Source organism: Apis florea, unplaced genomic scaffold (assembly GCF_048593485.1).
Source record: "Apis florea isolate Af1SG1 unplaced genomic scaffold, ASM4859348v1 contig_3203_pilon, whole genome shotgun sequence".
Classification (NCBI taxonomy): domain Eukaryota; kingdom Metazoa; phylum Arthropoda; class Insecta; order Hymenoptera; family Apidae; genus Apis; species Apis florea.
This window is the reverse complement of record NW_028256723.1, coordinates 2,294,104-2,320,116: the sequence shown is the minus strand read 5'-3', so window position 1 is coordinate 2,320,116 and position 26,013 is coordinate 2,294,104. Positions and strand designations below refer to the sequence as shown.

The window sequence follows — 26,013 nt, the reverse complement described above, 5'->3', positions numbered from 1 at the left end:
CGGAGGATACGAACGAGGATGTAATTGAGACTATTTTCTTGTAATGAATTTTCCTCCAAACAGTTACTTTCTTCTCTCTGCTTATCTACTGTGGAACATATTTAAAAGTTTGAAATGAGGTCTATAATCACTTTTTCTCTTCTTTCTCTTTCCCCTTTGTTGACCGTAAAGTTATAATTATGCATGCTTTCAAAATTCAAATAACGAGTATCTTGTTTTTTCTTTTTTTGTTCCAAATTTTTCGTGTCACTAAGAATAATAAACGTGGTAAGGAAATGTATTTATAAAAGAGTCCATCGAAAATTTTACTCGTATTGAAGCCTTGAATACATTTCTTCCATAAAATATTTATGCAATATGTTTATAACGTATTCTAGCAAATTCATTGAAATAAATTTATAGAAAATAAAATAATATTGTTCGTTCCAATTGTTCGTTCCAATATTGTCGACATTGAAAATTCATTTACGAGTTTCTCACGTGGCTCTATGAATAATCCAATGTGCGTGGACCACCTGATCTCAGCTAATTATCACATATCGAGGTTAAAATAATATTTCCATGATCTCCTTTCCTGTAGAAATTTAAATTTAACATTACAGAATACAAATTTTACGGCTTCCATTTGAATTCTAATTTTATTGTATCGTTAAACAATCACTTTCTACAATGCAAATATATATATAAACGTTATGATCAACTTATTGTCGTTAAAACGTAATAAATATAGATTAGATACATACGAAATTTCCCCATTTGATTTCGTTTCAAATTAGTTGATCCTCAAATTCACGCTTCAAGCCTTTACACATCGAATTCCAAGTGTACAATCTTCAATTCACTTCTGGAATACAACTCTCGCAATTCCTTGATGAAATATTTACACTCGTGACAAAATATTAAACCGTAATCCGACGTTTAATTGAAGACGCGATTTAGTCTAAAATGCACATCACATTCTTGTTCAAAGTCACAACTTAATTACACGATATCTCCTCCAGTTACTGAAAGTAAGTTCGAATCTACTCTTCGACTATCGATCAACGTGACCGCGAATTTAATAATTCGCCTGTAATAACACTCTGTAATTTACACTCAACAATGTTGCACTCGATTGTTAAAAAAAGATTCAACCCAAAGGATGCTTAAAGAGGATGTGCTGGAACTAATTTGAAATCGATACCATGGGATGTGTGCATACCAAGTGTTGGAAAGGAAAGTCCGAGACCTTAACCCCCGCTTTTCTGCCTTTTCTGCCTAGAGTGTTCGAACTATTCTTCGAATTTTTTTAACTTCAAGTAATTAGTATGATATCTTGTGCATACTTTTCTTTCCTTTTTTTTTGTGTGACTTTAAGATAAATTTTTTATTTAATATGTAACATATAGATAATATGAATTGCTTTTACTTGTAAAAATAGTTTTTACTTATTTCTATATTTTTGTTATTTGTGGTGAATCCAATGGATTGTATATAAGTGGAAAAAAAATTTGTAAAAGATTATAGAAAAATAGTAAAAAAGTGTAAAATTTTTGGAAATTAATTTGTAATTTTACAATTTATTTCCAATTTTGAGCTAAATTTATTTCTCAGTGTAATTAATGCTAAAATACTATACGATTATTATGATTATTAAGATTAAGTGGATCTCCTTGTATGCCATATGCATGTATACAATTGAATGCAAAAGAATAGAAATTTTTAGATGAGCAATTTTTTATTACGTGTAAAAGAAAAGTTCTTCGTAGTATATTTTTACGGCATACTTTTTATACATGAACTATTTTATAGCACATTTTCCACCTCATTATAGTTATTATTATTTTTTCATACATGAAAGTCTATTTTTATTAAAAATTTAACACATTATCGTGTCAATATTTTGTAAGTATCATAAGAATCGAAATTAAAGTAAAATAAACATACATTTTTCAATTAAAATTTAAATATGCAATGTTAAATATTTTAAATGAACAACATATAAGAGTAAAATCGATCACATTAGAGTAAAATAAAAATGAAATTAATATTTGATTAATATACACTAGTTTTTATACATGAGTAATTTTTAATCTGTATACAAATTTTCGAATTTTTCTAATTCGTGCATTATTATTCACCATATGTACGTTCATTTAGATTCCTGAGATGAAAAATAAAATTCAAATTTCTAAAAATTAAAAGCACAAGTTACGAACGTACATAATAACCTATTATTTTCATTCACCATTCTTCCATCTAAATTCTCTATTTATAAAATCATAATGTTTCGCTAAATGTGTTCAAATATTCTTAAAAATTTTAATGAAAATCAAGAAATCGTTTTTTTTTATTAACAATATAATTACACTTACATTGACAATTTTTTGTCCATGATAACTGTCAAGATGATTAATAAATACACGCCATGGCTTGAATTTTTCAGATTCCTCTTTCAAAGATTCTTCCTTAAATTTTGAGGCTTTTGGATTTGGATGTTCGAAATCAACGAATGGAAAATTATCATCTATCTCCTCGATATTCGATGGCGTAAACTTCTTCATAATTGAAACTGATTTTCCTCATCTAAGGAAAAAAGAACAAAACATGAATTTGGATCCGCCATTTTTAGTAATTCGATTGCACCACGTGTCTTTCCTCTTTTTCGAATCGCACAGATTTTGGATCTGGTGATGCGATCGAAATATTTTTCATAATTAAATACATAATATTATATACATAATTAACAGATGAAACTATCATTTATCTGAATTTCGATCGTTGGAATGAAATTTTAATTAATACTCGATTTAAATGAACTTCTGCCAATTAAATCCATTCATCGTGTAAATCTCTATTATTCGAACGTGAAATCATAAATGGTGAGAGAAATTACTATCTGCATATGCATATAAACCGAATCGTTTATTTCTCCAGAATAAGTTTAGATAATGAAATTTATATTTTATAAATGCAAATGTAAATATTATCAAAGGTTCCTCAATTTCCCTAAATTCTTCAAATTATCAAATTAATTCGAATAAGATATTTATATATCCATTCTCAAATCATCTATAAAATTTCTATAAAATTTCAATCAATTTGTAATCTACAATATTTTCGTACAATTTCTAACCTCGTTGTGAAATGTCAACAAATCGTTCAACAAGAATATATACATTTTCAAATCATACAATTTCCATAAATAATCCATTAACCAATTCATAAAATTTTTAATTTTGTTGCGAAATCTCAAAATGTCAGTGAGAAAGAAGAAAAAGAATAAGAGAAATTCGAGAGAAAAATCGCGATCAAATTATCATATCGAATAATGCAGGCGAAACGTGACAGTCCAGCTAGCCTCTTCGAGATTACATCGCGCGTTAGAAAGATAAGGTCAAGGCCGTGGATATTTCGTCACGCCGTCGTGACCATTGCGTCACGTAACCACACGATCGTGAAAAATCGATCACGAATGAATTAACCTCGTATTTTAACACACACAGCTTCTAATCAAGATTTATCACTCAATTAGCTAATATCGTCCTTCTTTTCTCTCTCTCTCTCTCTCTCTCTTTTTTAAGAATCGAAAAAAGGGTAGCTTCATTTTCGCTCCTCCTTAATCAATCGTGATTTCGTTTTAGATTTTTAAGCGGATCGTGTAGATATAAAACGTCGTGTAAGAATTATCGGTGGAAATAAAGAGGCACAGTTGATTGAAGTAGATTATGCAATTTATTGGGAAATAATTTAATCATTGAAAGAGGAATAGATGTTATTAATTGGATTTTATTTTATTTCTCGTGCTAAATAAAGAAATTTTTACAGAGAATATCAGTCAATCAAATTAATCGAAAAATATATTCGCCTTTGTCTTTCTCTCGACGAAGTAAACAATGACTTGTATGTCGATTGGATTAATTTCACATTTCTCTTAAATATTATCCCATTCGTTACGTATATTCGTATAATTCATCTCGACGAAGTATCCTCCAATTTCGAGCAAGAAGAAATACAAAAGATTCGTCAATTGGCCGGGCAAAATTTCTCTCAAAATATCATATCTCTCGAGAATAACTTTCTTCCTTCGTGATATTACATCACGAAGTTCAATCTTTTTTTTTTTTTTTCTTCTTCTTTTTTCTTTTCCACGCATATCACATTTTCTTCCAACGTCCCAACGTTCGTTCCATCCCATGGCGTTCCGCTTAATTGGAAACAGAAGCAGAAGAAGGTAAAAACTCGCATGTCGCGAGGAACGAGCGTGTGCAACAGCCGGGACCAATCTTGCCTCCCACGCAACCACGGGATTCGAGGGTCAAGGCCGGTGCACAATCCACGCGGAAAGATGAAAAAAGCACAATCGATAATTGAACGAATGGTGGACGGGGAATTTGCGAACTCTGCAAATGGAAGGTTGGCCTGTATCACGCGAGGCAATTTGAAATATCGTTTGAAAGCCAAGCGACGCGTTATCCGAGTGTTTAATGACTTCCGGGATTTCGAGCTCTTTGTAACGACGTTTCGAGTCGATAACAATGAGATCAGTGCTCGTATTGCGTTACATTTAATATCTATTAACTTGATTGAAATAATAAAATTCGTTTTCAAACGTAATTATTTATATTACAATACATTATAATATATTGCTTTCTTCTTTCTCTATCTCTGTTTACGTTTTACACGATAATCGAGAAATTTTCGTTTTCGATTAAATTGAAGTTATAGAAGGTGTGTTACAACGTTATTGGGAAAATCAAAGTGTAAAGGATGTTTCGTGGAAATTTTAGAGATAATGAAAAATATTGGTGGGTCATAAAGTATCGGAGGATCACGTTGTTATTATATGAAATATTTTAACGATACGGATATAAATTTGGATATAATTTAGGAAATTCGTGAAAGAAGAGAAGAAAATAATATGTAGATATATAAATCGAATATAAATTAATTTTATCTTAAGTTTAATAAGCGGAAATATAAAGATATAAAGTAATAAATTTTATCGAGATGAGTAAATTATCTCGTTTTCGTATTTTGTGACGAGATTGAGACACATTAGGGATATAATTATTCTTGAAAGAAAGTTGTTTATCTATTTCTTTATGAAAATATATCCTTTGGTCTCTGATCCTCGGTCCTCCTCTATTATCTCGACGTCTACAGTAACGAGATTCCCTGAAAATAAAACTTTCTTCTAATTCACAATTTAATATCTTTAATCTGAACGAGTAATTAAACCAGCAAAGTTCCAATTTTATATAAGTGAAGTTGCAGATACGGTTAAGAAGGTTGGAAAAACAACAATTAATCAAAATAAAAAACAAATAAAAAAAACAAATAAAAGAACCCAAACTCCTTCTTTCTAAAAGTTTCGCTCTGTTCTTCTCCTTCCCTTCCTCCCTTCACAAATACCAAGAATCGTCATTTCTCCCTGCTTCTCTTCTTCCTAATCGCTCAAAAATTTCAAAAATTCGCACAGAGTAAGAAAAATAGTCAAGAATTTCCAAACTAATTAGCATCAATCACATCTCAATAACCACACCCACCACATTCTTCTCCTCTCATCTCCGTTTCCCTTCCATCGAATTATGCTCATCCTTTCGCAACTGTGACCTCGTACAACGTTCGCCTCACAACTGTTGTTGCGCTTTGTATATCGCGCTTGTGACATCAAGATGGTGGAGGATCGAGGAGGGTGAGAAAATGGGCGGTGAAAAATTCAAGCTGGGTCATGTTTGCGGGGAAGGAATATTAAGAGGCGGGTGAAAGCGGGCTAACTCGCTGGCCGCCATCAATTACTTAGCCGTGAAAGCGGAGGGGCATTATGCGGTTCGAGCCCGCGACCGAGTAAGTCATAAATCGAGTTTACGCTTGAACGTTCCGCGTGTTATCACCTCTGTCACGCGATCGTCGACTGTTATCTGCTCGACGATTGAAAACGATGAAAACGACCTCGACTGACCCAGACCCTTTTTGCAATCTGTTCGTCCCATCGTTACGCCGGTGGAGAAGTAATAATAATAAGGGAAGAAGGGATCTGGAAAGAGAATAAGGAGATCGGTGTATTTTCGAACGAAATTCTTGAGAGTTGAAATGTTGAGTAAGTGCCTTTGGCAAAGAGTTGAGGATAACATTGAGATAGAAGTCGATATTGCGTTGAGGGTGATTCTAAAATCAACATTGAGATTAACATTGCATTGAGGGGTGAGTATTTGATTCTCTGAATATATTATTCGCTCACGAGGGTCGCAAATGAACTCTAGGTTACGACAGAGTAGTAGTCTGATAGTAATTTTTGCTGTCAACGTGGTATCCAGTGAAATGAAATTTTTGAAATTGCTCCCGAATTTATTCTTCGTAATTACGGTTCCTTTGAAACTCTTTTCGAACTCTTCTCGAATAAAATATAATAAAACATAATTAAAAATATATATATATATTGACATATATTACTTTTCGAAGTCGAAGATAATTTTTACGAGATTTTCATGAATATTCAATTTCGATATAAAAGTGTAAATTGATCTTAGAATGGCGTGCTCGTTAGAGAGAAAAAACGAAAGTGTCATTTGGTGAGGAATATTCAACGGTATCTCATGGGATATTCTCGGAGGGGGGAGATCCTTGTTAAAGTATTTATGATCGTCTGGGTTTATAATGGCTGTATGAACGTGATGATTGCAAATCTATACGTATTTATATATTCAGTGACACATAAATTTACAATCATTATAAATACGTGAAACAAACGCGGTTGTATGCGTTATTCGCAATATCGGATCTTGTAGGCGGTGGTTATTTTTAATCGTATACGTGCTAGATAATTAAAGGATCCTTTATTTAAATGTTTATATTGTTTGAAACAAGTTGGAATGCAAGTTTGTTTCTTATTGTGCAAGATGTAATTGTTTAGAGCTAATGTATTAAATTTTAATTATAGACTCAAACATTTTTATTGATTATCGAATTATTACTGTTTCGATTATTCCACATTAATAAATTTAAATTATTAATAATTTGTTATCGTGTAATATATAGAGACTATTAATAATTATCAACCATGTAATAATTAATAATAACTTATCAATATTGATGAATAATTCAAAGAAAACAGAATCGAATTTAAATTTTCAATCATTAAATGTAAATATAATTTGTCGTATATACAATTATTATAACAATTCCCGTTTGATTTAAAAAATTTTTTACATTCAAGCGCCTCAAAAAAATATTGATACATAAGCATCCATGTTCTAGAAACTAGGTACATTAAGCTAAGAGTATACTATAAATTTGATACTTAAATCACAATCTACTTCAATCAATCTGCCACTCCTTCGATCCTTGAAATTCTTAGGCGTGGAATCTTCCTCGCTTAATATTTCATGCTCCCCAAAATTTTAAGTCTGCATGATTCATAACCGATTTTCTCTAAAACAACCCTTCTCGCGCATCAAAGTTGAAAAGCCGATGTCCCAGATCGTCTATCCATTTAGAACACACGCTAAACAAACGAAAAAGTCGGATTCACGTATCGATTCAATCATTTTAATCCGATCAATTGGGTTATAGTCTCGTCGCCATTTTCTAAAGCGATATTTTTATTCGATGGTTTTATACGTTTGCCCCTCTATTGTTACACAGATTCGTTGTTTCCAATAGATATACGATATAGCGGGGTATTACTTTTGCATTATTTATCGCGTGTGTGCGGATTTATCGTGAATTTACAATGAAATTTAGAAAAAAAAAAAAAAAATACCGATCTGGAATGGTAAAAATTCCGTATATAAAAGAATTTCCCGTGAAAGATTATGAGAACATTTGAACAAAAAGATTTTGATCCTTGTAAATCACACACTGTGGAATGTAATCAAATTTTTATCCGATTCTATTTCCAGTTTCAAAAACTGGAAATAATTTTTTTAACCTTTGTAGCTACGATAATTTAAGATGTTTCGTGTTTAAAATTTCTTATGTGAAAATATTTGTATACGTTAATAATAACTGTCTACCTAAAATAAATTCGCGAGATTAAAAAAATAAAAATAAAAAGAGAGATATTGAAGAACGAAAGAATAATTTATATCGTCTCTTTTACTATTTTGCAATCTGCTAAATTCTACGTAACAAAATTTGTTTATTTCTATTAAATTGCGTCTTTGAAATAGATTAAATGATTAAAAATGAAAAGGAAAAATATATTTTTTACTCCGTTAAATTCTGCAAAGAAAAAGTTTCATCCTTTCTAAATTGTAAATCTCTAATACGAATCACGATTTTTTATATTCGATTGATGGAATCTACCTGATCGATTTCATCAATTCGATCAAGAATCCTTCGAATAACGAAGATGGAATAATTAGAACGAATATCTATGGAACAAAGAATGATGATGAGTTCGCAATATCGGTTTAATGGTTTTAATCTGATCGATCGTATTTTCATCTTTCTCAAGTATTTCCAATAATCCTTATGTTTAATTATTTTTAACTAGAATATTTAACGAATAGAAGAACTTACTCGTTCCATTGTCGAAATCAATCGTGATAATTTGGTCAATCGTTTTTAATCTACAATCTACGAGTAATAGGTGTTCTCGAATTTAACGTGTTATTATTTTTACATTAATGAAGTTTTCGTAGCTCCAAGTTGATTGCAATTTAATTAAATCACTTAATCCTATATAATCTGAATTATAATCTTACTTTTTTTTATTATTATTATTATCTTGATTCTTTTTCAATTTTTTTTTAATTTCCTAATGATACTTTAACAACAAAATAAAAAGTTAAGAAATTAACTTAAAAATTAATATTAGATAGTTATGTGCGAGTCAAATATTTTGGTATTGCACGCAATGTATCAAAAAGACGTTTTTCAATTACAATTCAAAGTTTAAAGCTATCGGAAAATCTCGACAATTATAAGAACAAAATAATAAGAAAAGAATGAAATATAAAGTATAATAATAAAATCGTAATAATTAACATAATTAATACTCGAAATTAATTCAAGATTATATTATTAGTCACGCAAATTTTTCGAATGCCATATAAGTTACGTACAAAAATACGAATAGTTGTTATTTAAAATCAAAGATATAAGAGGATATAAATTCTATAGATTATAAAAAATCGAGAAAAATCACGAAGGCGTCGATAATTAAGGATGCAGTGGGAAAATCATTGTATGCATCGAGAGGATGCAAACATGGAAACGCCTGTGAATAATGAAGCAACTTGTCTTATTTGCATTACTTGAAATATGTTATTACATGATGCAGCTGGCTCTAACGAGTTCCTGTCGAAGTGCGTTGAAGACACTGATTAATAAGACGGCAGAACAAAAAGGTCTCCTACTCGAAATGCATCTATGTCAACATAGTACTAGGATAGAGAGACACGAGCCATTCGCGTCTATATATTCTGAAAAAAAAAAGTATAAAATAAAATAAAATAAATATAAATATAAAGCAAAATTACATATACACATGGTGTAGAAGTACAAGAAAATTTATATCAGTAAAAAGCATTAGAAAAATTTATCTCTTCTCTGTCCATGAACCATTTCTTGTTTACCTTTTATTTTAAAATTTTTACGAAAATTATTGCTCATAAGATATTGCTCATAATATAAATTTTAACCGTAAAAATATGAGGATCTATTCAGCTTTTCCTTTCTCACAGTTCAATACTGAATATCACATTAATCATTGTGCTTTAAACGAATCCTTATTCTTCATTTATATCGTCCTCTTCCAACGTTGTGCAAATCGCCTATGATTTTTAGCTGACGTTAAACGACGTTGCGCCAGCCAGCGAGTTGAAATGACTCACCACATGACGTATTGTGCGTCCCTAAAAGGACGGACAATAAACATTCTACGCTTTTTTTTTTTTCTTTCTTTTAAATTTTTCTTCATCTTTTCTTTTCGTTGAATAGGTAGGTGAAGGCGCTTGTTAGCAGAGACAAGCAACTTTTGAAGAAGTTCTGTTACAGTCATGACATTTCCTTGAAAAATAACATTTCTGTTTGTTGTCACATTGTATTGTAAATTTTATGTATATATAATTTATGCTCAACGTTAACTACCTCAAATTAAGAGTTAAAACATGTAAAAATATCATAATGCAATTTTATTCTTTCATTATCAATTTATATCCCCATATTTCTATTATGTTTTAACAGTAATTTATCCAATCATCTAATATCTTTAATCATTATTAAGAGATCGTTAATAAGAATAATTTTATTAATTGTTATCCCCTATAAATCAAGATTATTCGAGTACAATTTCAAAACAATTTCATATTTTCCCGCGAACAAATCTTTCAATACGCGTCTCGAGTTATACAATATACATAGCTGGCAAATATATGTATATCTTTATTTTTATCGATCGTGAACGATGTAACGGCATGCCATTATCCACGTGTCTTCTAATTTCGAGGCAAAAGGGAAAAAAAAAGATACTGCTTTCCTTGATTAAAATTTTTAGCTCGGTTGGACGAGCTTATCTCTTCGCTCCTCCAGCTTAATTAATCTTGAGCTTAGCTCCTCGAACGAGGAATCATCCCTAATCAATATCGAAACGCTTTTTTATCCCCAAGTTTTCATCGATCCTTTGACAATGAATTGTACTTTAATCGATACGATCTATATACGATATGATTGAAAACATAAGTAAAAAGGGAGAATGAAACGAGGGAAAGAAAAAAAAAAGAGAGAAAAAGAACAGGATCGTTACTCATTTCTCTTTTGTAGAAAATACATTCCTCGTGTTAATGTTCTGTGAATTTTCTCGCAGAAGAATGGACGGAAACGTTCCCGTATCAGCTGCTGGTCGGAACAGGAGTGGCGTTGATGGCTCTATTACTGCTGGCCGCCGTGAGTTTTCAATGTTCTTCGACCTGGCAATGGTTAATGAGGGTGAGACGGCACATGAAGGAGGAGGACGCCGAGAGCGACTTATCGCAACAGAACGCCATACGTATCAGTCATTCTCTGCCGGATCTCCAATCTGAGCCGATCACTCATGAGTACGTCCAGGAGCAAAAGGATAGCAAAAAGGTATGAAAAAATTGTTGTTTAATTAGCGCCGTCAAGAATATTACCTTTGTAAATGTAAACACTCCGTGTGCGATAATGAGATTAAAATTTTGGAAATTTCGATCGATGGTAAATTCGATGGTTGGAGTTTGTAAATATAAATATATTTGATATTTTTTTTTAAAGGTATTAAGTAATTGAAGATATAATTTTGAATATATGACGTAGGCGTGAATAATGTTTAAGAATTTTCGTGGAAGTTTGAATATGCATGAAGTGTTTTAAATATTGATTAATCAATTATTCGTCGAGAGAAATTTTCGTTTTAATTATTAAGATTTATTAAGACTCTTCGCTAAAAAGATTCTAGATTTCTAAATTTTGAAACTTTAAACGATTTATGATTGTAAATTTCAATCCAAAGAAATTAATGACTTTCTCAAAGATTTTTTCCTTTTTTTATATTTTTCCATGTTTAATATTTATGCTTTACTTTGAAACATTTCCTTATACTTTTAAGAGATGTGCAACATCTAAGAGCACTATGTATACAGCAGTCTATTTTTCACTCGATAACGTGTTTACTGATCCCATTTACCATCCACCATCCATCATCAATATCATGTTGCAATAAAAAAATTAAGAAATCTTAACGTTAATAAATCTCTTAACAAGAGTACAAAATATTGTGCGTAAGAAAAAATTAGTGAATAAATTAATAAAGATCTTGGAAAGATGCAAAAATATTGCTTGAGTATTATTTCACATTAGCACTCAAGTGTAGAAAAATTTCTCTGTTTAAATTAAAAAATAAATTTTTAATTTAATAATGAGTAGCGTGATAAATGAACTTTTGCACCCAAATTCTACTCTCGAAAGAGTTCAAATTAAAAATTAAAAAAAAAAAAAAAAAAAAAAACAAGGGGGAGAAAAGAATACTTAAAGGAAATAATTAAAAGTTATTTAATAATAGCAATTTAAAGCATTCAACTAATTACCTCACTTCCTTATTTCCCTTGCAAAAATAGCATCAAAGAGATTATTCTTTTCTTCATCCAGCTTGTTCTTCGCAAATTCTCGCATAACAGTTCCCAAATGAGTAAATGAAAATTTCATGTATATCCATGAAACATTATGGAGGAAAGTCGGTAGTCAACGAGCTAACGAAGGGGCGGTCGACTTCCGGGATAAACTTGTGAAATATTGAGAGATCTTGGACGTATCAAGCAACGATTTTTTTCTAGGTATTGCGCCAAACAACTTTGCCCATTGTCCCGATGAGGCACCAGAGCTTTCAGAGGCAGCTCTCCCATCGTCTCGATCTACCCATCAAATTCAGCATCTATAGTCTGGATAAACGTAGCGATTCCAACCTTGGTTTAATCAAGGTACGCCTCGAAACTCAAAAATTTCTCTATATTTCGTTCTATAAGCAGATCTTCAAGAAGAAGATTTCGAAAAAATAGTTTCGAAAATAATTTTGATAAAAGTTTAATATCTAAGGAATTTTTAAAAATAATAAATAATTAGACTTGCGAATATTTATGCAAAATTTGAAATTGAACAAAATTATAGCTAAAATTTCATTTCCTTTTCTTCTAAACTAATTATTTGTAAAAATTTGATTTAATATAAAAATCCTCGTTAATAACATTGTCTGTCTCCCAGAATAAAGTGGATAACATTGAATAGAATAATTCTGAAAGAAATTGAATGTCTCGAAAAAAAAAGGAAAAGTAAATAAAAATAAAGAAACCGGAGGAAACAATCGACTCTCAAAATAATCGAATCCAGGGAGAAAGCAAAAAGAGTACGAGTCAAATAAACTAAACGATTTAATGAAACTTTCCCATTCAAATTTCCCGAAGAATTCGTCCCCGTGGAGTTCAGACAATGAAACAAACTAGGAAATTCACTTTGGCCAGAAAGTTTCAAACGTGCGACTTTGCTTTTCCAGCCGGAACTTTACAAAAAGGAATTGGGAGACGATGCTGAGAGCGCGAGCATCACGGAAATGGAGTATGCCGGCAAGCTGCGTTTTGCTCTGCGCTACGACAAGGAGATGGAGGGGTTGGTGGTCAAAGTGAGTGTCGCAATTTCTCAAATAAATCCTCACGTTACTTCTTTTCCTTTGCACGCGATATAAATAGCCAAGATATATATATATATATCGCGGAAACATGTGTCAATATTTTCTGCCTTCGTAAAAAATATTATTGCAATCGTTTCGAATGGTATACGCGATAAAATTACAAAGCTTGAAGAAGTATTCAAGAGTATTTCAGAAAAGTGCACAATACTCGTTAAATCTCAAAATCGGTAGGAAATCCTTTTTTAACGATATCCGATAAAATTAATGGGCGGTCTAACTATGTACAAAATTATTAAAAAAAAAAAAAAAAAATTTTAAAACTCTGTTCAATACGCCTTTCGATCTATAAAATATTTTATAAATTGAACCTTTCAGCAAAATCGTTTATTAATGTCGCAAAATCGCACCAATTAAGTATTTCAGAAAAATATATAAATCGGTAGAAAATCCTTTTCACGACAGTATCCAATTATTCGTTCAAAATTATATATAAAATAAAAGAAAAAATATTTTACACCTCTCAGCAATATCCAATTCCAATACGAACAGAGGAAATTTATTCAAACCTTGGAGAATTAAACCATTTTTTAAACCATTAGTCCTGGAAGGGAAGTCCTCGGCAATACAGGAGAATTAAAAGATGGCTACGAATCCGACCACGAACGCGATTACCCTTGTATCGAAAGCCTTTGTACGTGCACAGCAGTCACGCTCTTATTCCCTGGAAAGCTTTTTTCCAACGCGGTGCACGTAGCCCGCGAAATCAACGTAGGACAAGAGGAATTCTTTCCACGAAAACGATGGCCGACATTCGCGCTCCAGTTCCATCGTTTCCCTCAAAATCGCATAGCTCTCGATACGTTCAATCGCCTCGGATTGATTCTCGTTCAAGGTCGTCGTGGCGAGAGAAAGAATCCGTCGAGAAAAATGCATAAAAGCGGATAAAAAGCGGACTAATCCCCGCTCGAGGAGAAATTAATTTTCGGTATTTTCGTCGTCGCGCGATTCGAATTCTTTATCAACCGTTTATTTCGAGTTATCGATCAGTTTCGTTAATAAACGCGATAATTCATGGCTGGATTCTGGTAGCTAATCCTCGTGTGAATGCTCGTGGTTGGAAACCACGTTATCCAAGAACTTATATTTGAGTGGGGGAATGCCCATTAGGGATTCGTTACCAAGTTCGGAATATCGGTAATAATTGTTTTGTTTATGGAAATGTTGTTGTTAAACAATTTTGGAGATTAGGTGAAAGGGGATACGGATTTTCTCTGCTTTATCGTTAATTTATATTTACGTACACGTAATAAAATCTGTTTCTCCTAACACTTTCTTTCTTTACACATTTATCGCGTAATTATTCCTCTTAAATTATGTTCTTCTGATAATTGCGCTTAATTATTCTAAGTAAATAAACCTAGAATAGATATTTTTAAATTATTTATTTTTTAAAAAAAGAACTCGTTCTTGTTTAAATTTATTACTCGTTCTGTTCGATCCCTTATCTTATCTTTTATAATACCTGTTTTTACCATTTATAAAATACATTTATACACTGAAAATCACAATCCATCAATCATTAAAATTGAAATTCCTATTGTGCAATAAAATTTTGTCCCGTATCTTCCTCCCGTTCTCATGTTTTAACCATTTCACAATGCGCAAATGCCCTCCATTGACGCACCATTTTAACCACCTCTGCGGTTATAACGACGAGAATAGGACGATCGTTATCGCAGTTAGACCGATTCCATTCTACTGGCCGAGATCCATCAGCTACTGGCGAGAACGTTTCTCGCAACGTTTCACGCGCGTAGGCAAATTCATCTCGCGGCTGCATTCGATCGAGCTAATTACACCAGTCGCCATATTTAGCTCGAGCTATTGGATAACGATAATAAAGTGCATAAATACATGGACGTACACTATGACGGCAACCACTCGGCTAGATTATCTCCAACATGGTGATGGCGCAATTGTCGCCCTCGATTCGCTAATAAGCAATGTGTCGGTGCGGAATGGAATCAAGGGTGATGGAGTTTCGTTCTAAACAGGGCGGAACCCACGTTTCGTGACACAGATATGTAAATAGCGATCGGATGATCGCGTTTTTATTCATAAATCTATATTTTATATAGGGCGCAGAAGTATGAAAGAACGCGGTTAAAATCAATCATCAATATTTGAATTCTTTCCCCCTTCTTCTTTTTTTTTTCTTTTTTTTTTTTCTCTTTCATCAATTCTTTGTCCGCCGCGTGATTATGGTAATAATAGGGATTAAATGATGTTGCATTCAGTGGAAGAAGGATTAGGAATATTTTTTATTTATCATTTGGAGAAATTTATTACCGCGCATTGTTTTGTTTTTCGTTCTATTCGGATCTCGTGAAATATCAGTATTTTCGAATTTAATTTTTTAAAATTTTAAAATTGGAGGAATTCGTACGAAAGTATTTGTAATTTAATTTTTATAAAATAAAGGAATTTAATATTTTGTGTTATTTTCATTTTTTTTTTTTTTTTTTTTTATCTTTTTCACTTTTCATTCTTCAATGGATTTTAAAATTATATACTTTTGATACGTTTCGTGAAACGTTTGTTTTTCCTTTATTTTTAGAATAGAAATCTTTATTTTTGATCTTACAAATATGATTAATCGTTAAATTAATCGTGAACTTTATGTTTTTAAAAATAACGCGTACGTAACGTTTACAAAGCGTGTTTAATGAAGTGTTGAGTATTTTTTTTTTTTTCTCCAAGGCACTTTAACTTTCGATTTGCGCCCTTGAAAACTTCGTCTTTAAAATTTCCCACGGAAAACAATCTATTTACAAGCTTGTTTCCTCGATCATCCCAATCTATCAAATATTCCGATTTATCTGATATTTAACAACACTTATTTTAAACTAATATTTACGCGATAATACAATTATTAACAAAATTTCAGACAGAACCACGAATTTTGTTTATTTAAATTTTTATTCGAAGCAAGACGGATACGAAACATCAATCTGTCACATTTCCATATTCCACAATATACTTTCCCCTCGAACGAATCGGTTTCGCAGTTTTCGCATACAAAACAGCTTCGAGATTCCAGATAAATGGATCAACCTTCCTACAATAGATGTAATCTATTCATAAAAGAAAAAAAATTCTCATAAAAATTATAAAGATATACTCTACGTTACACGATTCGACTCGAATTACATTCTTACAAATTAGTTTATTATCCAACAGTCAATACAAATCAGAATCTCTTGTTGCCTGTGAAGAGCAAAAAAATTATTTGCATGCACCCATGTTTCTTAATGAAACATTTTGTTAATTTCGTTGATATTTGTTTGTTCCATTCGCATTACAAAATCTTTTTAATATTCTACATTTGGACACGATTATTAATTAGAATGTCGATGAAAGAAGATCTGAGAATGTCTTTCTTGATCACTATAAATTACAAAAATTATATTTCTTTTAGATCTTAGAGGCTCGAGAATTGCCGGTGAAGGATGTGACAGGCAGCAGCGATCCCTATGTGAAGGTATACCTTTTGCCAGATCGAAAGAAGAAATACCAAACTAAAGTGCATCGAAAGAATCTGAACCCCGTATTCAACGAAACCTTCATATTCAGGTTAGCACATAATAGACAAATATATTCGAATTTTTTCTTTTTTTAAATTAAACGAAATACTCTATAAACTTATATACTATACATTTCTGAATTTATGGATTATGAATTTGGAAAATTGTATAAATGGACAGTATATCGCATTTCGATATAAATAAAATAAGCAATTTTATCATTGAATGAATAAAAATTTATGGATAAAGATTTTTTATCTTCTATGTACATATGTGGCGCATTTATGTTGTGTACAGGATATAACAGTTTGTTATATAAAATTCGCGGAAAAATGTAGAGTATGCAGAGAATTTGTCGAGTGTCTATTTTGCCAAATTCCATAAACTATCTGCAAGCGTTTATGAATATTATTCATAAATATGCGTATATGTATATGTGTCTGCAAACAATGTTTGTAATTTTATGCACGCGTTTTATGAATTGATATCTGTCACCAGCATGTCGTATGAGGAATTGAAGGAGCAGTATCTCCAATTTTCTGTCTACGACTTTGATCGATTCTCCCGAAACGATTTAATCGGACAAGTGGTGCTCAAAGAATTGCTGGACTGCACCGAACAGGAGATCGAATATACAATGGAAATTCTGTGCGCCATGCAGGTAACGAATATGAACTTTCGTCATTCGATTCGATCCTTTCATTCGCATCATTGTGCAAAATTTCTTTATTTCATTTCGATTTCAAGTTTCATTTAAAAATAGCATAATGCAGCAGATAAATCATTGTGAAAATAGAAAAGTAAAATTGATATTTCGAATTGATTGGATTGTATTATTTATGTTATATTTATATTTGTATTAATTATAATTGTGTTATGGAAAATTTAAAAAACTTGGCACAAAATTTTTGCAAAAAAAAAAAGTCAAAATATCTAACTATAAGAAAGTATAAGTATAGAAAAAAAATAGAATACAAAATATAAAAATACAGTCGTCGCTTTAATTTTTATTTTTGAAAAATATTTTTCAAAAAACAAAAATTTGCATTGAATGTCAAGAAAAATATCAAGGAAATCTTCTATTTTAATCTCGATTTTCATCGACGGCTTAGCTTCCTCCACTTTAGAAACTGAATCGGTTTCACTTCGTTCCTTTAGGACAAGGTTGACCTAGGAAAATTGATGCTGTCTCTTTGCTATCTGCCAACTGCTGGTCGGCTAACAGTGACTGTAATTAAAGCGAGAAACTTGAAAGCCATGGATATAACAGGATCATCAGGTAAATTTGCACGAAACTGTTCCCCGAATTTGTTCAACAATAAAATATAATAAAACAAGGCGAAAATTTTCAAACAAACAAACAGTGTATCCACAAGCGACATCCATTTAATCGTCGAATTGTTACTCCACAACTTCTTGTTCTAGATTTATCCATTAATAACGTTATTTATCCGACATACAATTTAATTTGATATATTCGTTAAATACATATTAAATTACAATTCATAATTTTATTATTTAAATAATTAAATAATTCTCTGCTTTAAAGACTTTAGCTTTGCGTAAATAAATTGTTATAATAACACTTCTTTTACGAAGCTGGAATATCAAAAGGAAAATTCACAAAATAACCGCTAATAAATTTTATTTTTACGTTAATAGTACTTTTCAAAATTGAATTTTTGATTTAAAAAAAATAGCGCTTATTAAAATTCTAACACTTCAAACAGTACAGTATACAAAAGAATATCCTTCTTTTCTTTAATATACAAAAGAATGTCTTTATCAATTTCAATACTCCAATTCCATTTTCAATATTCCAACTTTTGCCTTCAATATTTCAAAAATATCCGATTCACACTTTCCTTCCAAAAACTGCGCATCTTGCGAATATCATCCATTCTCACTTTCCACCTGTCAAAGAGAAACTTGTATAAACACACACACAGCACGACCGATCCTTCGACATATCATATTCCGTCTCTCAATAACACAGGAAAACATCTAAGAAACGTCTATTTGCAGATCCGTACGTGAAAGTGTACCTGCTGTGCCAAGACAGACGGATCAAAAAGAAGAAGACCTCTGTGAAGAAGAACACTCTGTTCCCGGTGTACAACGAGATCCTGGTGTTCGACGTGCCCGCGGAGAACATCGAGGACGTGAGCCTGATAGTAAAAGTAATCGATTACGACAGGTACGTGGGCGACAAGACCGAAGGATAATCCAGATCTCTGATCATCGATCGGTCTGACTTTTCCTTCGTAGGATCGGCTCGAACGAATTGATGGGTTGCACGGCGATCGGCGCAGATTTCATCGGTATCGGACGCGAACAATGGCTCAAGATGTTGGAGAACCCGAGGAAACCGGTGACGCAATGGTACCCGCTCATGGAAACCATCCCTGGACACATCCCATCCGTGAGTTCGGAACCACTTCCAGTGAGTTTGAGCTGCTTGAACAGCAGGTGAGTAGGTTTTTGCTTTAGAGAGATCAGTGAGTACGATATCTTTGATTTAACTTTGGAAGTTAAATATGAATACGAATAAAAAAAAAGTAGAATTCTGACAGAGATTTGGGAGATTGGGTCAAATATCTTCTTTTTTCATTTTCATTTTCGAAGATACTTTTTTGAAGTGATAGGAAACAAGATGTGTTTGTTAATTTTTTTTATTATAAATTTATTTCTTCTATCGTTCCACTTTGGGAAATGAATATTTATGGGATTGAACGAAACGTCGATATGGAACGGAGAAAACTTTTTACAGATGAAAACAGCACGGTCGGGATAGGTATCGCGAGAAGTCGCAGTTCTTGCCGGATGTCGGCTTGGGCGTTGTTTCCTTCTGTCGTCATTTAATGCACACCGCTTGACTGACTTAAGTACAATTTCTATCTCATCAAAAAAAAAAGAAAAAGAAAAAAAAAGAAAAAAATGGAAGAGAGCTCGGAAGAAACACACAAAAATCCAAAAGTTTAAAAATATTAAAAAAAAAAAAAAAAAAAAAAAAAAAAAAAAAAAGGAGAATGAAAACAAATAAAAAAAAAATAAAGAAAAAAAAACACAAACTCTGTGCTTTTTGGAATATATACGTGGCGAGAGCGTGAAATAGTAAACGAGCGAATAGATCGTCGTGGAATGTTTCTTAAAAAGCTTAATACGATTGAAGAGAGGGGATGAAAGAGAGGGGAGGCTGCTCAAAACTTTATCTTTGAAAAAGACAAAGAGAGAGAGAGAGAGAGAGAGAGAGAGAGAGAGAGAGAGAGAGGGAGAATAACAGAATATAAAATATACGCGTATAGATGAATAAAAAGAAAAAGTAAAAACAAAAAAAGAAAAAAAAAGAAAAACAGAGAGGGAAAGAGAGAGTAAACAAGAGTTAGAGATAATGAAGAAGAAGAAGAAGATAGAAAATAAAAAAAAAATAGAATAGTTTATTTTTTGAGAACGAATCCAGGCTGGCCCTGTGCATTCAAGCGTACACATAAATACGAAATATAGTTTATCAATTATTATACCATACGAGCATACATACATACATACATAAATATATATATATATATTTTATCAACGAGAATAAAGAGTTACATTGACTATTACCCAATAGATGGTTGTGAACGAAGTCTAGAATTTTTACAAATCAAAATAGCGGAGCGCTGTTTTCGATCCCGCGGATTGAATATCTCTCGCATCCCTTGTTTCCGCTCGAACAATACCAGCACGATGCAGGGATAGACTATAGACGCGTTCAAATTTCTACCTACGTATATTGGAAAATAATTGTCTGGCGGAACAGTGAGTCGAAAACTGAAGAAAAGATCCTCGTTTCGAAATAAATCAGCGAGGCGCGAACAAAAGGATCATCGGGCGATCTAATACGAATATCTATAGAATGCGCGTGATTTCCGAACGAAATTGCTTCACAATCCCTCGTAATGCTCCTCGTTTATTTTCAAATTTATTTTTACACTTTTAACACATCCTTTGATATAATTAAATTCATAAAACATAGAATTTAAATTCTATGTTTCGAGCAAATGATTCTATTCTTTTCTTTTTTTTTTTTTATTTTAATAAAATTATTTCTTAAATTAATTCTTTGATAAAACTAGTTAAAGTAGAGTTTAAAAGTTTTCTTGAAATTTCCATTCTTGAAATAACGAGGAATAAATAATTTAAGCTGATCATCGCTGAAACAATTTATTGGAATAATCCGTTATAAATGATGGAATGATACAATCGGGTCGTTTACCTTGTCACGGCCACGAAAACGTGCATTACGAATATTTAAAGTCGCCATGTTCCGCAAACACCGGTATTCACCATCGCATAAACTTAATTTAACGCGACGTGAAACATATGCGGTTGCCTATTACCCATGTACATGTGTGATGTTATTATAGAGCAGCTATTAGCTTTCGATACGTGAAATAAATAAATATAGTGCGTATAACAATAATCGCTTTCAATGGTGGTCACGACCGCGGTTAGATTCAACCGTGTTAATCAAACACCTCTTTCGTGCTTCCGAGGTTAATTGTTTCTCTCGATCAATTTATGCATGAAAATTCGCGAAGAAAAACGTTCTAAGGACAATAACCATTTAACAGGATAGATTCTCCTCGACGTAGACTTCGAATAGAGCAATATATTCCTAAACCGTATCCGTGAAAACATCCAACGTGTAACCGTTGCTCCGTGTTGAAATCGTGCAACGCGAGCACAACAACAGCGAAAAAGAAAAAAAAAAAAAAAGAAAAAAAAAGGAAGGAAAAGAGAGAGAGAGAGAGAGAGAAAAAAGTAAAAGAAAAAAAAAGAAAAAAGAAAAAAACATAGAAAAAAGTAAGTGATGTAGATGTAGAGGAAGACAACGTTTACTAATTCACGCTCTTACGCCAATTGTTCGCGCAAATATTCTTATTCAACGCGATAAGTGTTTCGACGTAAAAGCTCGTCGATGTGTGGACACCGACGTTGTAATAACGCACCCGAAGTACGTGCATTCACGAGAAATTGAGACACAATGCCGGGGACGAGAATGCCTCTACTTATTTATTTAAGGTATGAACGTTGGAGGTAATTTCTATTATAGCGTTTGTCTACCTCATCATCTATCCCTTTCTTGCGAAAAGGAAGGAAGGATTTCTGAAGGAAGATATAACTTTTAGAAGGTAAGAGTCGATTACTTGACGATGTTTGCTGAAATTTATAAGCTATTAGTCGGAATACTTTTGAGAAAAGTGTTATAAAATAAAACTTGAATAATAAGTAATTTGAAGTAACAAGTTACATTTACAATTATTTCAATAATGATTCGAAAGAAAACGATTGTGTAACGATAATTGAAAGAAATATTTCGAACATTTATCCAAGATTATATCGATTATTATTGTATAATAGGAGTTTGTGTGTATATTGAATATGAAAATGTGTGCACGTGCGAAGGGCTGCTTCGTAGAGAAGAGTGAATCGATGCGAACGATGCGGAGCGTGTACGATATCGCACAATTAATAAATTACAAAATGTATATCAAAAAAAGAAAAAAAATAAAAAAAAAATTAAAAAAAAAAACGTACTCACGTGTATAATTGTAAAATTCGAGAAAATGCGTAAAATGGCACCGATAATTGTTTCGGCGTCTAACGATAGGATCGGTCAATCGCGATGGCTCGTATTTCATATCGATCAACGATCAGTCATGAGAAATACTGAGGCTGCAATTCTGGATACGCATGGGCGTCTTTGGAAAATAGATGGATGAAGGAGAACAATCTACGCAAAATGGAATTGTTGCATGATCCTCAGATACCAGATTCGAATATCTTTTACATATCTTCAACTCGATTCTCATTAATTCTGATATGAATTGTTACTTAATGTATTATTTATTTTTTCGAAAAATTATCTCGTACACCGTTATAATTTTGTGATCATGTGTCTGGTCTCTAAAGATCGATCGTCAAAAATCAAGCGATATTTCATTTCTCTGTGTTTCATGTAGCTGAAATGAATAATAAAATATAAACTTATTTAAATATCGAAGCATAGATTGCTATGTGCTATATGATGACCATAAAAAGAAGTATCCTTCGAATTATCTGAAAAACAAACTATGGCGAATTATAAGCGCGTAAGTAGGAGTACGATATGAAATGTGTCAAGTCTGAAATAGCATAGCACCGTAGACAGTAGTGCAAAACTTCAAAAGCTTTTTAGTAGTTAATCCTTTGAAATGTATATACCCATATACGTATATTTGTATAATTCTCGTACCGATACACGTATCCTGGTCAATTTGGTCATTGGCTGCCCGTGATTCTTTCGAGAGATCCTTCGAAATTCCAGCGACGCCCATCATTGATCACGTAAACGACGTAAAATAAATAAAGAAACAAATTATAACGTTTTTTTTCTCGCACGATCCACGAGCATTGTATCACAGACTGAAGTCAATTTCGCGACATAATTATATCACATAATCGTGATGGTCGCATCATTTTAGAAATGATGCTTGCAGTAGAATATTAGAACGAGCTGAGACTGAGGAACGTTTTTCTATGCATGCAAGAATCGATGCTGATGCGCTTGATTTGTGATTGGTCTAGCGGTTCTATTGATTGATCTATTGAAGAAGAATGTCTCTAGATTTATATGTTACTGGAATAAAAAAAAATAAATAAATAAATAAAAAAAACAAGGGAAAGAAGTTATCAAGAATTACAAATTCTCTATTATCAATGCTATTAGCCAGAACTTCTTTCGATGGCTTTGTGGTAGTATTCTTTGCCAATAAGATGTTCCACGTATTTATTGATACCGTTCAACATTATCGATATTCTCTAATTCCAAATTCTACGTTCGATTTTTTTAATTCTCCTATTACATTTGGATTCACACGTTACGAATAAATTTTCTACCAAATTTAAAAAATTGTACAATTAGAATAAGCTTTCGAAAACGTAATAGGAGAGTGAAAAAATAATCGCAATTATATCTTGATTTCTCTGTCGACAATTTTTTAAACGAGAAGGAAATTGGATGAAGCGTTAATTTTAAGCCGGGAATATCTTTCAGCAGCCAACACTTTGGATACAAACGAGAATTAGCTATACGTCATCAACCTGTCATCGTCACTTCTTTTCAATTTCACATTTTTCTATTCACACCCATGTACTATTAATGTGCGTCGATGTTCGAAGTTAGCGGGTTACTTTTTTTCTTTTTGTAAAGGCGGTTCACTTCGCATCGTTCCATTGGCCGTTTGTCAAGCCAGTGAGTGAGTTATCTTCGAAGTAATATTCCCACAAATATCGATCGTGGATGAACGATATTTATGGGGCGCGCATGCATATCATACGACGAGGCGTACGAACGGACAGACGAGCGTTGATTAACAAACAAATTACAGATAAGAGGTTTTTTTTTTTTTCTCGTTGAGCGAGAGAAGAGCAACCAAAGAGAAACGAAACCACTGTTTACTAGTCTACTCTGTTCATGAAAGTGATATAAAATAATCGTATATTTAACCGAATACGCAGGCGAGTAAACAATAAGTAACCCGGTACCGCTAGAAGCACGTATTTTCTAACGAGTGTGTATAATCTATATACTGTATATTCGGGCACCCAGGTGCCTCTTGCGATTGTGAATGAAATAAATAAATCGGTACCATATAGAACATCTGTTGTTTAACTTTAGAAATCCTCGATTTATCCCCAATTCCTTTTTCTTTTATTAAAATTTGTGAGCTGTACACCGTGTTGTGAAATAACACGTAAAGAAGATTTAAGGGTTAAAAATCTATTCTATAAGATCGTTATTTGGGATTTAAAAGTCGAAGTGGTAAAGATCAAGATCATTTAGAAATGAAATCATCGATTATCGAGTATATTGATAAATAACGAGTTAAATGAAAAACGGAACTGCAACATCAAATGTACTTTTCATTTATTTGACTACTTATCTTTACAGATTAGTCTACCTTATGCTAAGATACAACTTTCCCATTATGTTACCTCTAATCGAAACGTTACGATAATACTAAGTATAAAATAAGCAATAGAGCTTATATTGGTATGTAGCAACGACTTAAGTACCTCTACTTAATAGTACTTTGTTAAAAGTGCCGGGAATTTAACCTGCGTCGTCCGTGTCTCCGACGAGACTGTGATCGACGTGCGGTGTCGCAGTTACAAGTTTTGGCTTTCGATCGGAAATCATATTTAGACAAGCATCGAGGTTTCATTTTTAAAACGTTAATTAACTTTGCAGTCATTTGTTCGTCGATCGAACATCGATCCATGTTTGTTTCTTTTCCCTTTTTCTTTTCCCTTTTTCTTTTTCCTTTTTTTTTCTTCACTTCACTTTCTCAAGCGTTCTACGTATCATCTAAATCGCGTCGTCAATTGTGAAAAAAGTTATTAGGCCATATTGCATATTTCTTCTTTTCGTGTCCCAATTACATTTTCTTTTTTCTCAATCCGCTTTTTCTCCAATCCCCTTTAAATAATTTTTCTTCCCATTTCAGCGCGCTAAAATCGAAAATTCTCATTGTTTCATTGATTTGAATACGCGGTTTCTAAATAGTAGCTTGAAATTACGATCAACAATGACATGGTGGTGAAATATACATTATGTATATATAGAAAACAATATGCCGCGGAACGATGTTCAGTCTTTGAAGAAATGTAACTGCAGCGATTAAATTGATCTGTTTTGTATATGTGTCTGTATGTATATACGTATGTATGCATGTGTGTATGCGTGTTTGTTTGTGTGTGTGTGTGTGTGTAAAACCGGATGGGCTTAAGCTTAATCCAGAGCGGATGGCTCGTGTAGCATTACAAATGCTGTACAATTATTTAAATCGTATCGCTTACCATAAGAAACGGATTCACGATTATAAAACGCTATTTTGACGCAGATGAAACTCGATGATTTCGTTTAAACAATCGCAGCTCTACATGATTTCTCTACATTATAGTTCTTATTATTCTCTGTGTGTATGTGTTTCTTCTTCATCGTCGTTTTTTTTTTATCTCTGCTTTATTATTATTTCTTCTCTCTCTCTCTCTCTCGCTCTCTTTCTCTCTTTCTTTCTTTCTATCTCTCTCTCTCTCTCTCCCTCTCTTTCGCTCTCTACAATCTCGCATATATTGACTTTTATCGATTGATTGGAAAATTATCTCGCGTGTAAGAAGAAGTTCGCGACGATGAGGAAATTTCCTTTATTAAACGCGAACGATATTCACGAGATTAAGATTTTCGAATTTACAATCGATCGATTCTCGTCTCGATCT

At 32.5% G+C, this 26,013-nt stretch overlaps 2 protein-coding genes across 4 annotated transcripts in view; one reads left to right on the top strand and one right to left on the bottom strand.

Moving 5' to 3' along the window:
* Positions 1-2,836, bottom strand: part of LOC105735521 (adenylate kinase 7) — a 29,442-nt gene extending 26,606 nt beyond the window's left edge. The window contains exons 1-2 of one of the 2 annotated variants that reach the window (XM_086910782.1): positions 2,719-2,836; positions 2,355-2,565 (exon numbers count right to left, since the gene is read on the bottom strand). In XM_086910782.1, coding sequence (XP_086766908.1) covers positions 2,355-2,543 — 189 coding nt within the window. In that variant the 5' untranslated portion in view covers positions 2,544-2,565; positions 2,719-2,836. Of the gene's footprint in view, positions 1-2,354; positions 2,658-2,718 lie in introns of those variants that run through there. The other variant, XM_012486787.3, reaches the window with a different exon arrangement.
* Positions 1-19,781, top strand: part of LOC100872645 (synaptotagmin-10) — a 50,498-nt gene extending 30,717 nt beyond the window's left edge. Inside the window, exons 2-10 of one of the 2 annotated variants that reach the window (XM_003693828.4) lie at positions 10,793-11,055; positions 12,279-12,422; positions 12,992-13,117; positions 16,605-16,759; positions 17,209-17,371; positions 17,869-17,989; positions 18,736-18,907; positions 18,979-19,179; positions 19,481-19,781. In XM_003693828.4, coding sequence (XP_003693876.2) covers positions 10,793-11,055; positions 12,279-12,422; positions 12,992-13,117; positions 16,605-16,759; positions 17,209-17,371; positions 17,869-17,989; positions 18,736-18,907; positions 18,979-19,179; positions 19,481-19,484 — 1,349 coding nt within the window. In that variant the 3' untranslated portion in view covers positions 19,485-19,781. Of the gene's footprint in view, positions 1-10,792; positions 11,056-12,278; positions 12,423-12,991; positions 13,118-16,604; positions 16,760-17,208; positions 17,372-17,868; positions 17,990-18,735; positions 18,908-18,978; positions 19,285-19,480 lie in introns of those variants that run through there. The other variant, XM_012486778.3, reaches the window with a different exon arrangement.
* The last annotated feature ends 6,232 nt before the right edge of the window (positions 19,782-26,013 follow it).